At 39.0% G+C, this 15,737-nt stretch overlaps 1 protein-coding gene across 3 annotated transcripts in view; it reads left to right on the top strand.

Moving 5' to 3' along the window:
• Positions 1-15,737, top strand: part of HDX (highly divergent homeobox) — a 154,791-nt gene that overhangs the window by 113,190 nt on the left and 25,864 nt on the right. For all 3 annotated transcript variants that reach the window (XM_062183540.1, XM_062183539.1, XM_062183538.1), the window contains one exon: positions 15,335-15,542. In XM_062183540.1, coding sequence (XP_062039524.1) covers positions 15,335-15,542 — 208 coding nt within the window. The remainder of the gene's footprint in view (positions 1-15,334; positions 15,543-15,737) is intronic.

Below are 15,737 nucleotides of genomic sequence, written 5' to 3'. Positions count from 1 at the left end.
TGATTTGAGATTCACATAGTGTTAGCCTAGTAAATATTTAGCAATCAGCACTTTATGGAGAAAAATAGCCATATTGTATAGCATTTGCTGGTTTCCATGGTATAAATATTCCCACCATAGCTGATTCCATATCTCAGTCAATGCAAAGTTGGGAATAGATGCTAAGAGTTGGCTCTGGTTGAGCAAATATGAGTCAGCTTCTAGCACACACTGGAGGATCATCCCAGAAGATCAGTTGCAAAGTACTATTGAAGAATAAGTGGCAAAACATTAAACTATTCTAGGAGAAATAAAGTATTTTTTCATACATATGATATATGAAGAAAGAGCAATATATAGAAAGGAGTTGTAGAGTGCAAATTTCCCAAAATAAATACTATCCTGTTCAGAGAAATGCTTTTTCTTGTTGGGATCCAGATAGGAAATCAAATTCAATCTTGTATTTTCTGAGTATGTAGCTATGCGTGAGTGTATATTAACAAGGAGAGAGAAATGCATTAGACATTATTACACTATTCCTATTTTTCAGGAGCTTATAGTCTAGCATAGGGCATGACACAAGAATATAAATGACTGGCCGGCGCCGCGGCTCAATAGGCTAATCCTCTGCCTTGCGGCGCCGGCACACCGGGTTCTAGTCCCGGTCGGGGCACCGATCCTATCCCGGTTGCCCCTCTTCCAGGCCAGCTCTCTGCTGTGGCCAGGGAGTGCAGTGGAGGATGGCCCAAGTGCTTGGGCCCTGCACCCCATGGGAGACCAGGAGAAGCACCTGGCTCCTGCCATCGGACCGGCGCGGTGCGCCGGCCGCAGCGCGCCTACCGCGGTGGCCATTGGAGGGTGAACCAACGGCAAAGGAAGACCTTTCTCTCTATCTCTCTCTCTCTCACTGTCCACTCTGCCTGTCAAAAATTAAAAAAAAAAAGAAAAAAGAATATAAATGACTGAAAAATTAGAGTAGGATCATAGTATGAAGAGGTGAAGCAAACACACCAAACAGGGCAATGTAGAGCATTTGTTTTTGCTGTCATTGTTGTTTTTTAAAAATAAAAATTATATGTATAGATAGTTTAAGAAGTCAAATTCTGTAGAACTTACTACACAGTCAACGTTCCTCACTCCTCCCCTCCTACCATTTTCCAGTAGCCAAGTGAATTACTTTCTACTCTTTTAAATTATCCCTTTGGTATTTATGTCCATCCATGAGTATGTGCTATATGGATTAGGATTAGGTTTAGCTGTGAGTAACTGAAGGACTCAAGTTGTTACATTGACAAGATTTCCTTTTTTTTTTAAGTCTAGGGGCATGCAATTAGTAGCTGTCATGGCATATCTGACCTATGAATTCCTCAGAGACTCTGGTGTCTTCCAGCTTCCATTCTGCACACCTCTAATATAGCTCTGTACTCAAAATCCAAAATAATGTCACAGATGATCCAGGCAGCATGACAGAGGGGGAAGAAGGGGCAAAGGGTGTGTACCAGCTATTTTTTTAAAGAGAATTTCCAGAAACTACCATAAGATACTTTCACTTACATCCCATTGGCTAAAAATTAGTCACATGATCATAACAAACTGCAAGGAAAGCTGCAAATGTCGTTTTACTGTGAGCAGCCATGTGTCCAGCTAAACCTTGTGTAAGGACACATACAGGGAATAACCAGCATACTTGTTTATATTGCTACTTTTTGAGTTTCCAATGTTAGGCATTCTCTGTTGATTTTTCTTTAAAAATTTATTAATATAAAGACAATAGATTTCATGTGTTCCGTAGGTACATCCTCTCTCCTTATCATCATTCAGTTTTGGCTATTTCAATATTCAATGTTAACATTATTACCACTATATAAGTACTTTGCACGTTTGAATTATGTAGTTCAAATCATCTTTTCACTTTCTGTATAGCATTATTTTGTTCCCCTGGGGCTCATAATTTATTTATTTTATTTTTGGTATTTATATGTGTACTTACTTAATTTTCTAAGTACTTCCTGTTAATTTGTCCTCAAGCTCTTTCCCAGTTGAATGTATCTTGCCTCAATACATTCAGACATTTGGTAATGTAAAAACTCCCATCACCTTACAGAAATCTTTCCTGAAATCTTCTGATCTGCTCCAATCTATATTGCTTATTTTCTGTACTTGAAATACAGCTATTATTCTGAGATTTCCATTTTTTGATCGTTCTTTTGCTCAGCTTTCAGTCAGATATCTTCAAATGTATCCACAAATTTACTGCTCAGTTGTTCTTTCCTTTTTTCTTATTCAATCTCAACTGGTACTAATAAGCACCTTGTTTCATGACATTGGCTTTCAGACTCCACACATATTTAGAAGTCCTTGCGACCAGTACCGGGCTCAACAGGCTAATCCTCAGCCTGCGGCGCCGGCACACCGGGTTCTAGTCCCGGTCGGGGCGCCGGATTCTGTCCAGGTTGCCCCTCTTCCAGGCCAGCTCTCTGCTATGGCCCGGGAAGGCAGTGGAGGATGGCCCAAGTCCTTGGGCCCTGCACCCGCTTGGGAGACCAGGAGAAGCACCTGGCTCCTGGCTTCGGATCAGCACGATGCGCCGGCCTCAGTGGCCATCGGAGGGTGAACCAACGGCAAAAGGAAGACCTTTCTCTCTGTCTCTCTCTCTCTCTCACTGTCCACTCTGCCTGTCAAAAAAAAAAAAAAAAAGACACTCTGAGCAGATGTTTGCCTGCATCCCATATCATAGTGTCTGGGTTGCAGTCTGGTTTCACTTCCGATTCCAATTTCCTGCTAATGAAATCCCTGGGCGGCAGCAGGTGATGACTCAAGTAGTTGGGTTCTCCTGCAACCCGTGTGGGAGACCCAGACTGAGTTCCTGACTCCAGGCTTTGGGATGGCCCAGCCCCAGCTGTTGTGGGCTTTTTAAGAGTGAACAAGTAAATAGGGCCTGTGTAGTAGGCTAAGCCTCCACCTGCGGCACCGGCATCCCATATAGGCACTGATTCTAGTCCCAGCTGCTCCTCTTCTGATCCAGCTCTCTGATTATGGCCTGGGAAAGCAATGGAGGATGGCCCAAGTTCTTGGGCCCTTGCACCCAATGTGGGAGACCCAGAAGAAGCTCCTGGCCCCTGCTTTCGGATCAGCTCAGCTCTGGCCATTGCAGCCATTTGGGGAGTGAAGCAGCAGGTAAAAGACCTTTCTATCTCTCCCTCTCTCTGTAACTCTACCTTTCAAATAAATAAATAAAATATTTTTTAAAAAAAGGAGTGAAAAGTGAATGGGAGCTTTCTGTCTCTATAACCCTCTCTCTCCCTCTCTCTCTCTCTCTCTCTCTCTGCCTTTCAGTTAAGTAAAAATAAAATTTTAAAAGATTTAAACAACATACACTCCCATCACTAAATATAAGATATCCAGTGGGTAAATGGCTAGTATTCTTTCTGGTAGTAATAGATTTTAGGCACACTTGGGGCCAGCACTGTGGCTCAGCAGGTTAGTACCCTGGCCTGCAGCGCCGGCATCCCATATGGGTGCCTGTTTGAGACCCAGCAGCTCCACTTCCAATCCAGCTCTCTGCTGTGGTCTGGGAAAGCAGTGGAGGATGCTTTGGGATGTCTTTGGGCCCCTGCACCTGCCTAGGTGACTCGGAGGAGGCTCCTGGCTCCTGGCTTCGGATCGGCGCAGCTCCAGCCATTGCGGTCAATTGGGGAGTGAGCCATCAGATGGAAGACCTCTCTCTCTCTCTCTCTCTCTACCTCTCCTCTCTCTGTGTAACTCTTTCAAATAAATAAATAGGTCTTTAAAAAAAAGATTTTAGGCATACTTACGGTTAAAAAGGGCCAAAGACATTGATGTTAGACTCCTCAGTCAGCCATGACTATATACAGAGTCTGCTATTTCTAGAAAAAGTCTAAAAATGCAGAAAAAGATGGAAGAAGTAATTATGATTAGGTAAAACTCCTACTAGATGAAAGAATAGGAACCTACTTCATATCATTTTGTTCCTAGTGATTTTCCTATATGCCAGCATGCTCACCGCAGAGAGAAGATTTTAAAAGATGATATGTTCTTAGAGAAACCTCTTCTGTAACATTTGATAAATTATTCTAAAGGAGAATGTGTTTGCCATATAAATATATTCTTTAGATTTCAGGAGAAGCTATTTAAATGTTTTTAAATCTAATAGACCTGCTAGTTACCAATCACCAAAATGAACTTTGACTTAGGATGTCTAGTTAACCATCATTTGTGATATAATTTGAAAATTTTAGGCCAGCGCCGCGGCTCAATAGGCGAATCCTCCGCCTGCGGTGGACGCCGGATTCTGTCCCCGTTGCTCCTCTTCCAGTCCAGCTCTCTGCTGTGGCCCAGGAGTGCAGTGGAGGATGGCCCAAGTGCTTGGGCCCTGCACCCGCATGGGAGACCAGGAAGAAGCACCTGGCTCCTGGCTTTGGATCGGCGCAGCACACTGGCCGCAAGGCGCTGGCCGCAGCGGCCACTGGGGGGTGAACCAACGGCAAAGGAAGACCTTTCTCTCTGTCTCTCTCTCACTGTCCACTCTGCCTGTCAAAAAAAAAAAGAAAAAAAAAGAAAATTTTACATACATTTTCTCTTCTTTTGTCTTATACACTAGTCCTCCCTTATTCACAGGAGATACATTCCAAGGTTGACATCTGAAACCATGAAATCGTGTGTGTGTGCATACGTACACTTTATTTTTCCTATACATATATATGACAAAGTGTGATTTATAAACTAGGCACAGCCAGAATCTGGCAACAATACCTAGTAATAAAATAAAACAATTGTAACAATATACTGTAATAAAAGGTCTGTGAATGTAGTCTCTGTCTTAAAAGAATCAAGACAAACATTAATATATTCCGACTGAAATTAACCATGGGTAACTGACACTGTGGAAAGTGAAACTACAAATAAAGTAAGACTTTTGTACTTATAAGAAGTCTAGGAAGCAACTTAACCATTAGTTTTCCTTTGAACTTACTGAGTATTATTATTTATGTGCATATATTTCTTTACCTTGAAATTTCATTCACAAGTTTATATGTATTATTTACTGGCTTATTAATTTATCAAAGTTAAGTGAATACCTCTAACATGCCAGAACTCTTCTACATGCCAGGAAAAACAAAACAGACTTCTCAAAGTACTTGGAATTCAGGATGGTCAAAATTTTAATGTCTTTGAGCTTCAGTTATAAGTAAATGGGAATAATATATCAAAGGACAGTTTGGGGATATTATGTCTGGATAAGTTTGTAGAACCATAAGTTCTCAAGAAAAGTTCCACTGAGGACATTTGGCCCAGCACTAAAGATGCTGCTTGCAACATCCACATCCTGTAGGAGTGCAGGGGTTCAAGTCCCAGCTTTGCTCTTCGTTTCAGCTTCTTATTATGTGCACCCTGGGAGACAGCAAGTTGGCTCAAATAACTTGGGTCCCTGCCAGCACATGGGAGAGTCAGATTAATCTCTAGGATCTTGGCTTTGACCTGGCTCTAACCCAACTATTTTGGGAATTTGGAGAGTGAACCAATGGTTGGATATTTTCTCTCTCCCTCTCTCTCTCTCTCTTTCTCTCTCACTCTCTCTCTCTCCCTCCCTCTTTCTCTCTCTCCCTCCCTCCCTCTCTCTCTTTCTCAAATAAATATAATTTTAGAAAGAATAGAAAATGTTTACAATACAAGTTAATTCTCTCTCCTATCTTGCTACCAATTCAATTTAATGCCTGCTCTTTCCATCTATGTTTGGGTTATAGTAGATGTCAAAATGTACTCTTGTGTGGTCAAATATTTGTATGAATAGCATATGCTTGAATGTAATATATTTATATTTTGTTAGACTTTTCATTGAAGATAGTTGTATGTTTTTACATTTTAGATTATATACATTTTCAAAAGAGCATGACTGGAAAAGGTTTTTAAATATAAGTATTTGTTTACTGCACAGTAAACTATTAATCTAGCATAGATATTTACTTAAAGTTGGTGGGCACCTTGAGACTGAGTTTGATACCATGTATATATGAGGGTACTTCAGAAAGTTAGTGGAAAATGGAATTCAAAGTTTATGTGCATAAAAAATTGAAATCCATACATACTTTTTTCATAATGTGAAAAATTCATTTTTCCATGAATTTTTTGAAGACTCTGTGTGTGTGTCTGTGTCTGCCATCAAGATCACATAGTCTATCAGTGGCTACATCCATGCTGTCTTTACTTCCAGTATAAAATTATTTCTAGTCCTACCTCACCATGTATGCCTTCTCAGCAGAATTACCTTGAATGGTTCTTAAAAATACAGATCATCCCATTTTGGACCTACTGAATCAAGATTTGCAAGGAAAAACCTGAGAAGCTGTTTTTCTTTCTTCAATAATTCTTATATCAGGCACATTTGGAAAAGACTTCACTATGTCAATGGGGCTAAATATTCTAGCTGATTCTTTCTCTTCATAACACTTGGTCAAAATTTGTAATTAATATTTGCTTACGTATTTGCTTATTGTCTATACTGCTATTAGATTATAAGTGTAAGTTCCAGGAGGATGTGGAACATGCCTGTTATGTTTACCACTATATCTCCAGCACCAGAAAAGTGTTTGGTACACAGTAGATGTTTGGTAATATTTGTGGAATGAATGAATGAATGTCTAACAGGAAGATGTACAGATTTTAAATATACACTAATATGCATTTAAATTAAATTAAATTAAAACCTTGGAATATAGTTTCACATTGTTTAACAAAAATGTACCTAGACAGTTATAAGGACTGAGAGTGTGTATTTTTAATAGTCATTATGTTTGTGCTATCAATACTCAGGAGTTCTGATTGACAAGATATAATTATTTTATATTATGATAGTACTGGAAAGGCATTTATTATCCAAGAAAGTAAAGGATTGGAAACCAGTTCCCTGATGTTGCACGTAAGAAATCTGAGACCTAGAGTGACAAAATAACTTGCCCATGGGTCATATAAAACTGTTGGAAGAAGTAGGGTTGTTTAATTTGAAAGAGAAAGCAATTGCCCTTTACATGTTTGATAATTTGAACATAGAAGAGAGAGAGTTTGGAGTGAAGAGGATCTGGAGTAAAAAACAAGAAACAACGCCTATGGGGCCAGCGCCGTGGCTCAGTAGGTTAATCCTCTGCCTGTGGCACCAGCATCCCATATGGGTGTCAGTTCTAGTCCCGGCTGCTCCTCTTCCAATCCAGCTCTCTGCTGTGGCCTGGGAAAGCAGTAGAAGATGGCCCAAGTCCTTGGGCCCCTGCACCCTCGTGGGAGACCGGGAAAGAAGCACCTGGCTCCTGGTTTCAGACTGGTGCAGCTCCAGCCATTGCGGCCACCTGGGGACTGAACCAACAGATGGAGGACCTTTCTCTCTCTCTGTCCTTCTCACTGTCTGTGACTCTGTCTCTCAAATAAATAAATAAAATCTTTAAAACAACAAAAAAAGAAACAATGCCTAGAAGAAATAAGACAGTAAATGTTTATTCAGTTTAAGGAAGAACATTTTGAAAAAATTCCAAACACTTGACTGGGAAACTTTGCAGAGTAATATGTTCCATATTGCTGATGTTTTGATGCAAAGATTGGATGGAATATCCAGGCCTTCAACAGATTATATGAAGGTCACCCACATTGGTGAGGGTCATCTTCTTTACTTAGTCTGTGTGTTCAAATGCTGATCTCTTCTGGGAATACTCTCCGGATACACTCAGAAATATTTTACCAGTGATCTGGGCACTCCTTAGCCTGTTTAAATTGACACATGCAACTAAGCATCACAGACTTCTGTAACAACATACCATAGGCTGGGTGGCTTGTAAATAACAGAAATTTATTTCTCACAGTTGTGGAGACTAAAAAGTTCAACAAGACCATGCTGGCACATACAGTATCTGATGAGGGCCCACTTCCTAGACAGCTGTCTTTTCTCTAACTTCACATGGCAGAAATGGCATGGGATCACTCTGTGGTCTATTGAAAGGCACTAAGCCCATTCATGAGACATCCACCTTCATGGCACAATTACCTTCCAAGCCCCACCACCTAACACTCTCATTGTGGAGATTAGGATTTCAGTATGTTAGTTGGGAGGGGCACAAATATTCACACCATTAGCAACTTCAGAGATTATTTCTATATTTTATGATTCTATGAAACTTCAATGTGTCTACTGACATTGTATTTCTATTTTGAATCATTTCCCAGTGCCTTCCAGTTTTGAGAAATATTCAGAGGGAATATTTTAACCTTGGGGTACAATAAAATCTCACATACTTCCAATATTGCCACAACATTTTACCTTTATCATTGTACAATCCATAATCACTCCTTTCTCTCTTATTGAGAGAATTCTCGCTTATTACATGATCAATAAGTTGAAAATAAATAGGTTTCTGCTCGCCTTTTTCTTTTTTCTTTCACAGCAGGAAGCATCCTACAGAGACTGGGATCTTCCTCCTGCTCATGCTATCATCTTCATAATCATGGGTGATTAGGAGTATTAAAAAAAAGCTTCCTCATTTACAATTTGATAAGCATCAATATTCACAAATAAGAAACACAGAAACCACATGACAATTTAAAGGAGCTTTACTAAGAAGTTGCAACTCTTTATTTGTTATAAAGTCTAGCCATTTGCTCTCAACAAGACAATGTAATGGGAAATTGAAAAGGAACTCTGCTCTTTAAACTAGTATTTCTCTAATGGGGAAAGTGAGCAAACTCACGAAAACTAATATTCATGAATATTTTCTTCTCTGCTGGCTGATTTTCACTTGGACTCTACAAAACAATCCATGTGTTTCAAACTTTGTAGCTATCATTGAATGCTGGATACATCCAAAGTACTGCATTTCCAGAGTTTGAAGGTAAAATGTCCCCCAATAAATATGAAGAAGAATTAATCTTCTTGGAATAAATTAATAGTTCTTCTATTTTGCTCTGCATATTTTTCTTGAAAAACCTTACCAAGTATACAGTTAGCTGCATTCATGTTTTTATTCACATTAGAGAGTATCTAAGGTGGTTTTGTGTTTATGTAAGCCTTTTTGCACAGAAGAAATTGTAGCTGGCATACAAAGAAAGGGTATCATAATCTAATTTAAATGTGAAATTCAAATCCTTGAGGTATTTGGAATACATTTTTGAGATTTAGGTTGAGGTCCTATGGCTATTCAATTGCCCCAGCATCATTTCTTGAAAAGACCACCTTCTCCCACTGAATTACTTTTGTACCTTTATCAAAAGTTAACAAAATTAGTCATACTTATAGAGGCTGCTTCCGGGTTCTCTATTCTCTTTTATTTATCTAACAAGTCTTGAAATTGAGTGGATGGATTCCTTCCACATTCTTTCTTTTTTCCTAAATATTCTTTTACCTATACGCACTCCTCTACATGTGAATTTTAGAAATATATAATAATACTCCACCATTTGGGGCAAGTCCAATTGAGCATATCCCAAATTGTACATCTCCTCCCTCTCTTTTTTTTTTTTTTTTTTTGACTGGCAGAGTGGATAGTGAGAGAGAGAGAGACAGAGAGAAAGGTCTTCCTTTTGCCGTTGGTTCACCCTCCAATGGCCGCTGAGGCCGGCGCATCGTGCTGATCCGAAGCCAGGAGCCAGGTGTTTCTCCTGGTCTCTCATGAGGGTGCAGGGCCCAAGCACTTGGGCCATCCTCCACTGCCTTCCCGGGCCATAGCAGAGAGCTGGCCTGGAAGAGGGGCAACCGGGAAAGAATCCGGCGCCCCAACCGGGACTAGAACCCGTTGTGCCGGCGCCGCAAGGCAGAGGATTAGCCTGTTAAGCCACAGCGCCGGCCCTTTTTCCACTCTTAAATTTAACAGGGATCACTTTTCAGTTAAAATTTAAACACCTAAGAATAATTGTGTGTTAATTACAGAGTTCAACCACTAGTACTAGAACAACAAAAACAACAACAAATACTAAAAAGGATAAAGTATTACATTGTACATCTAGAGTCAGGACAAGAGCTGATCAGGTCATTGTTTCTTATAGTGTCCATTTCACTTCAACAGGTTTCCCCTTTGGTGCTCAGTTGTCGCCGATCAGGGAAAACAAATGATATTGTCTCTTTGGGACTGGCTTAATTCACTCAGCATGATGTTTTCCAGATTCCTCCATCTTGTTGCAAATGACTGGGTTTCATTGTTTCTTACTGCTGTATAGTATTCTATGGAGTACATGTCCCATAATTTCTTTATCCAGTCTACTGTTGATGGGCATTTGGGTTGGTTCCAGGTCTTAGCTATTGTGAACTGAGCTGCAATAAACATTAATGTGCAGATGGCTTTTTTTATTTGCCACATTAATTTCCTTTGGGTAAATTCCAAGGAGTGGGATGGCTGGGTTGTATGGTAGGGTTATGTTCAGGTTTCTGAGGAATCTCCAGACTGTCTTCCATAGTGGTTTAACCAGTTTGCATTCCCACCAACAGTGGGTTAGTGTCCCTGTTTCCCCACATCCTCTCCAGCATCTGTTGTTGGTAGATTTCTGAATGTGAGCCATTCTCACCGGGGTGAGGTGAAACCTCATTGTGGTTTTGATTTGCATTTCTCTGATTGCTAGTGATCTTGAACATTTTTTCATGTGTCTGTTGGCCGTTTGGATTTCCTCTTTCGAAAAATGTCTATTGAGGTCCTTGGCCCATCTCTTAAGTGGGTTGTTTGTTTTGTTGTTTTGGATTTTCTTGATTTCTTTGTAGATTCTGGTTATCAACCCTTTATCTGTAGTATAGTTTGCAAATATTTTTTCCCATTCTGTCAGTTGCCTCTTCACTTTCTTAACTGTTTCTTTTGAAGTACAGAAACTTCTCAATTTGATGCAATCCCAAATGTTAATTTTGTTTTTGACTGCCTGTGCTCCTGGGGTCTTTTCCAAGAAGTCTTTGCCTGTACCTATATCTTGCAGGGTTTCTCCAATGCTCTCTAATAATGTGATGGTTTCGGGTTGTAGATTTAAGTCTTTAATCCATGTTGAGTGAATTTTTGTGTAAGGTGAAAGGTATGGGTCTTGCTTCAAGCTTCTGCACATGGAAATCCAATTTTCCCAGCACCATTTATTGAATAGGCTGTCCTTATTCCAGGGATTAGATTTGGATCTTTGGTCAAATATAAGTTGGCTGTAGATGTTTGGATTGATTTCTGGTGTTTCTATTCTGTTCCATTGGTCTATCCATCTGTTTCTGTACCAGTACCATGCTGTTTTGATAACAACTGCCCTGCAGTATGTCCTGAAATCTGGTATTGTGATGCCTCCGGCTTTGTTTTTGTTGTACAGGATTGCTTTGGCTATTCGAGGTCTTCTGTGTCTCCATATGAATTTCAGCATCATTTTTTCCAGATCTGAGAAGAATGTCTTCTGTATCTTGATTGGTATTGCATTGAATGTATAAATTGCTTTTGGGAGAATGGACATTTTGATGATATTGATTCTTCCAATCCATGAGCATGGAAGATTTCTCCATTTTTTGGTATCCTCTTCTATTTCTTTCTCTAAGGTTTTATAGTTTTCATCGTAGAGATCTTGCCCCAAATGGTGGAGTTAGAAATGCGCCAGGGGATTCCAATACAATCCCATCAAGGTGGCATGTACCAATGCTATCTCACTAGTCCAAGTGATCAATTTCAGTTCACATTCGATGGCTCTGATGGGTCTAAGAATCAAAGGGATCACAGAAACAAGACAAGTGTCTGCTAATACTAACTGATAGAATCAAAAAGGGAGAGAAAGATCCAACATGGGAAGTAGGAGACACAGCAGACTCATAGAATGGCAGATGTCCTAAACAACACTCTGGCCTCAGAATCAGCCCTTAAGGCATTCGGATCTGGCTGAAGGGCCCATGAGAGTATTGTAGGCATGGAAAGCCAAGACACCATGGAAAAGAAAAAAAAAAGAAGAAGACCTAAATGAAAGATCTCTGTGAGTGAGATCCCAGTGGAAAGAACGGGACCATCAAAGAAGGAGGTACCTTTCTCTGAAGGGAGGAGAGAACTTCCACTTTGACTATGACCCTATCAGAATAAGATCAAAGTCAGCAAACTCTAAAGGCTTCCATAGCCCTGGCAACTCATGACTAGAGCCTAGGGAGATTACTGACGCCATGAACAGGAGGGTCAAATTGTTAAGTCAGCAACAGAAGTCACTGTGTACTTACATCCCATGTGGGATCTGTCCTTAATGTGTTGACTACTGTGCAGTGATGCTATAACTAGTACTGAAACAGTATTTTTACACTTTGTGCTTCTGCATGGGTACAAACTGATGAGATCTTTACTAATTATATACTGAATCGATCTTCTGTATATAAAGATAATTGGAAATTAAAAAAAATCCTGGTGTTAAATTGGAAATGGCATAGAAAATTAATTAATTTAAAAACAATATTGTGTAGGATCTCTGTCTTTAATGTGCTGTACACTCTTATTTAATGCTATAACTAGTACTCAAACAGTATTTTTTTTTCACTTTGTGTTGCTATATGGGGGCAAACTGTTGAAATCTTTACCTAATATATACTAAACTGATCTTCTGTATATAAAGAGAATTGAAAATGAATCTTGATGTGATTGGAAGGGGAGAGGGAGCGGGAAAGGGGAGATTTGTGGGTGGGGGGGAAGTTTTGGGAGGGGGGAAGCCATTGTAACCCATAAGCTGTACTTTGGAAATTTATATTCATTAAATAAAAGTTTAATAATTAAAAAAAGACAATGCAATATAAAAAAGAAATATATAATAATATATATTCTTGCTGGGATATTAATATAAATTGTGTTAATTCTATATCAATTTGGGAAGAATTTACATCTTTACTATATCGACTCTTCCAATCTATGATCACAGAATGTCTCCCCATTTATTTAGAGCTGTTTTGAATTCTTTTACTAGCATTTCGTAAAGGTCCTGTACATGTTTTGTTAGATTTATACATAAGGGTTTAATTTTTTTAGTGATTGCAATGGTATTATATTTTTAATTTCATCCTCAATGTGCTCATTTTTACCATACAAAAGCACAGTTGATTTTCATATGTTGATCTTGTATCCTGATATCCTACTGGAATGTTTTTGTAGATTCCTTGAGATTTTCTATAGACTATCATGTAATCTGCAAACAAGGACAGTTTTATTTCTTCTTTTCTGAACTGTATAACTTTTATTTATTTTTTCTAAGTTGTTTCTTGGGCTAGAATTTCCAGTTCTATGTTGAATTACAGGGGTCAGTGTGGACATTTTGTTTGCATTCCATATCTAAGAAGGAAACCATCACATTTTTCATGATTAAGCATGTTTACTGTAGGTTTCAGAGACCTGGAGATTTGTTTTCATGGAAAGATTTTAATGATGAACTAAATGTTCTTAATAGTTATAGGGCTATCCAAGTAATATATCTCATATAGTAGTAATTTATACTTTTCAAGGAATTGGTCCATTTCATCTAAATCTCAAATTTGTATGTGTAGAGTTTTTTGTAGTAGTCCCTATTATCCATTTCATGTCTGCAAAGTGTGTAATATTATCTTCCAGTTCATTCCTGATTCTAGTAACTTGGTTTTATCTTCTATTTTTACAAGCATTGCCAAATGTTTGTCAATTTTACTATCTTTTCAATGAGTCCACTGTTTGCTTCCTACAAAAATTAATGTACATTTTTAGCTGTCTTAGGTTTGTACTACAAAAGAACAAGAAGATGGGATTTCAAGCTAAAATGGGATAAAATATTTGTAAACCATATATCTGATAAAGCACTCAGATCTAGAATATTTAAAGAGCTTTCAAAGCAATGCTAAAAATAAACACTTCAAGTAGAAAATAGTTAATTCATGAAGATGATATGCAGATGGAAAATAAGCACATGGAAAGATGTTCAACATGAATGTCCATTAGCAAAATCAAATAAGAATCCAATGAGCTGTCACTATATAAACCTATGAAAACAGCTAAAATCAAAAAGAAAAAAAAATTGACAATATTAAATACTGACAAGAATGTTGAGACATTGGATATTATACATTGCTGATAGAAATCTAAAATGGTAGAGCTCCACAGGAAAATACTTAGGTAGTTTCTTATGAAACAGGTGATCATATGAGCCAGGAATTGTATTATTATGCATTTATCCTTAAAAAATGATGATCCGTGAGGTTGGTGCTGTGGTGTAGCAGGTAAAAGCTGCTGCCTCCAGTGCCGGCATCCCATATGGGTGCCGGTTCGAATCCCAGCTGCTCCACTTCCAATCCAGCTCTCTGCTATGGCCTGGGAAAGCAGTAGAAGATGGCCCAAATGCTTGGGTCCCTACACCTATGTGTGAGACCCAGAAGATGTCCCTGGCTCCTTGCTTCAGATCGGCGCAGCTCCAGCAGTTGCAGCCATTTGGAGAGTGAAAGAGATTCCATCTCTGTCTGTCTGCCTGTTTCTGCCTCTCTGTAACTCTGCCTTTTAAATAAATGAATCTTTTAAAAAAAAAAAAGAAAGAAATGAAGACGTCTGTCTGCACCAAAACTTACTACACAGCTGTTTATAACAACTTTAACAGCTAAAAATTGGAAACAATACAACTGTGATTCAACAGATGAAAGATTAAGGAAATACTAATACACACGAATCATGGAATACTACTTAGCAATAAAAAATGAATTATTGGTAAACACAACTTGAATGAGTTTCCAGGGAAATATGCTGCCATTCAAATACATACATAAATCTTTTTCAAAAAGATATCTGTAGGGGTTGGTGCTGTGGTGTAGTGTGCAGAGCAGCCACCAGCAGCGCCAGCATCCCATATGGGCACCGGTTCAAGTCCTGGCTGCTCCACTTCCAATCCAGCTCTCTACTATGGCTTGGGAAAGCAATAGAAGATGGCCCAAGTGCTTGGGCCCCTACACCCATTTTGGAAACCTGGAAGAAGTTCTTGGCTCCTGGCTTTGGACTGACTCAGCTCCAGCCATCGCAGCTATTTGGGGAGTGAGGCAGCAGATGGAAGACCTCCCCCCCCCCCGTCTCTCTGTCTCTCTCTCTCTGCCTCTGCCTCTCTGTAACTCTGCTTTTCAAATAAATAAATAAATCTTTAAAAAACTGACCTATAATATACTGCATGTTGCTTGAAAGTTTAAGTGCTTAAATAGCCTTTTTCTGCTAAAAAAAATTAAAGTTAAAAAAATTATTTTAGCTTATTTACATTAAAATTTCATTATTTTACGTAACTGTTTATCATTTTAATCACATTATATGCAGCAGCCATTCATTGTTTTAATGACCAGAACTGCTAAATTTTCTATGTTTACAGAACTTCTCATTGTATTTCTCTTATACAGACTTGGATTGGGAATCGAAGAAGGAAATATCGTTTAATGGGGATTGAAGTTCCACCTCCAAGAGGAGGCCCTGCTGATTTCTCTGAGCAGTCCGAGTCTGGTTCTTTGTCTGCACTCGCACCAGGAGAAGAAGGTGGGCCTGAAGTAGGAGAAGACAATGACAGAAACGATGAAGTATCCATCTGTTTGTCTGAAGGAAGCTCTCAAGGTATTTTATTTGGTGCACATCCTAATAAAAGCCATTGCATATTTGATGCATTTTTCACTTGCGTTTCAGTTCACGACATTTTAAATACAGAGTCTTCAAAACATTTGACTAAACATTTCAAAAGACACAGATTTATTTTTAATGTCTCCACCTAAACATTCTCCCACATTAAGTCATCACATGGAGTGTTCATCT

Source organism: Lepus europaeus, chromosome X, assembly GCF_033115175.1.
Source record: "Lepus europaeus isolate LE1 chromosome X, mLepTim1.pri, whole genome shotgun sequence".
Taxonomy (NCBI): Eukaryota; Metazoa; Chordata; class Mammalia; order Lagomorpha; family Leporidae; genus Lepus; species Lepus europaeus.
Note: the sequence above shows the minus strand (reverse complement) of the source record. Positions and strands in the feature narration are given on the sequence as shown.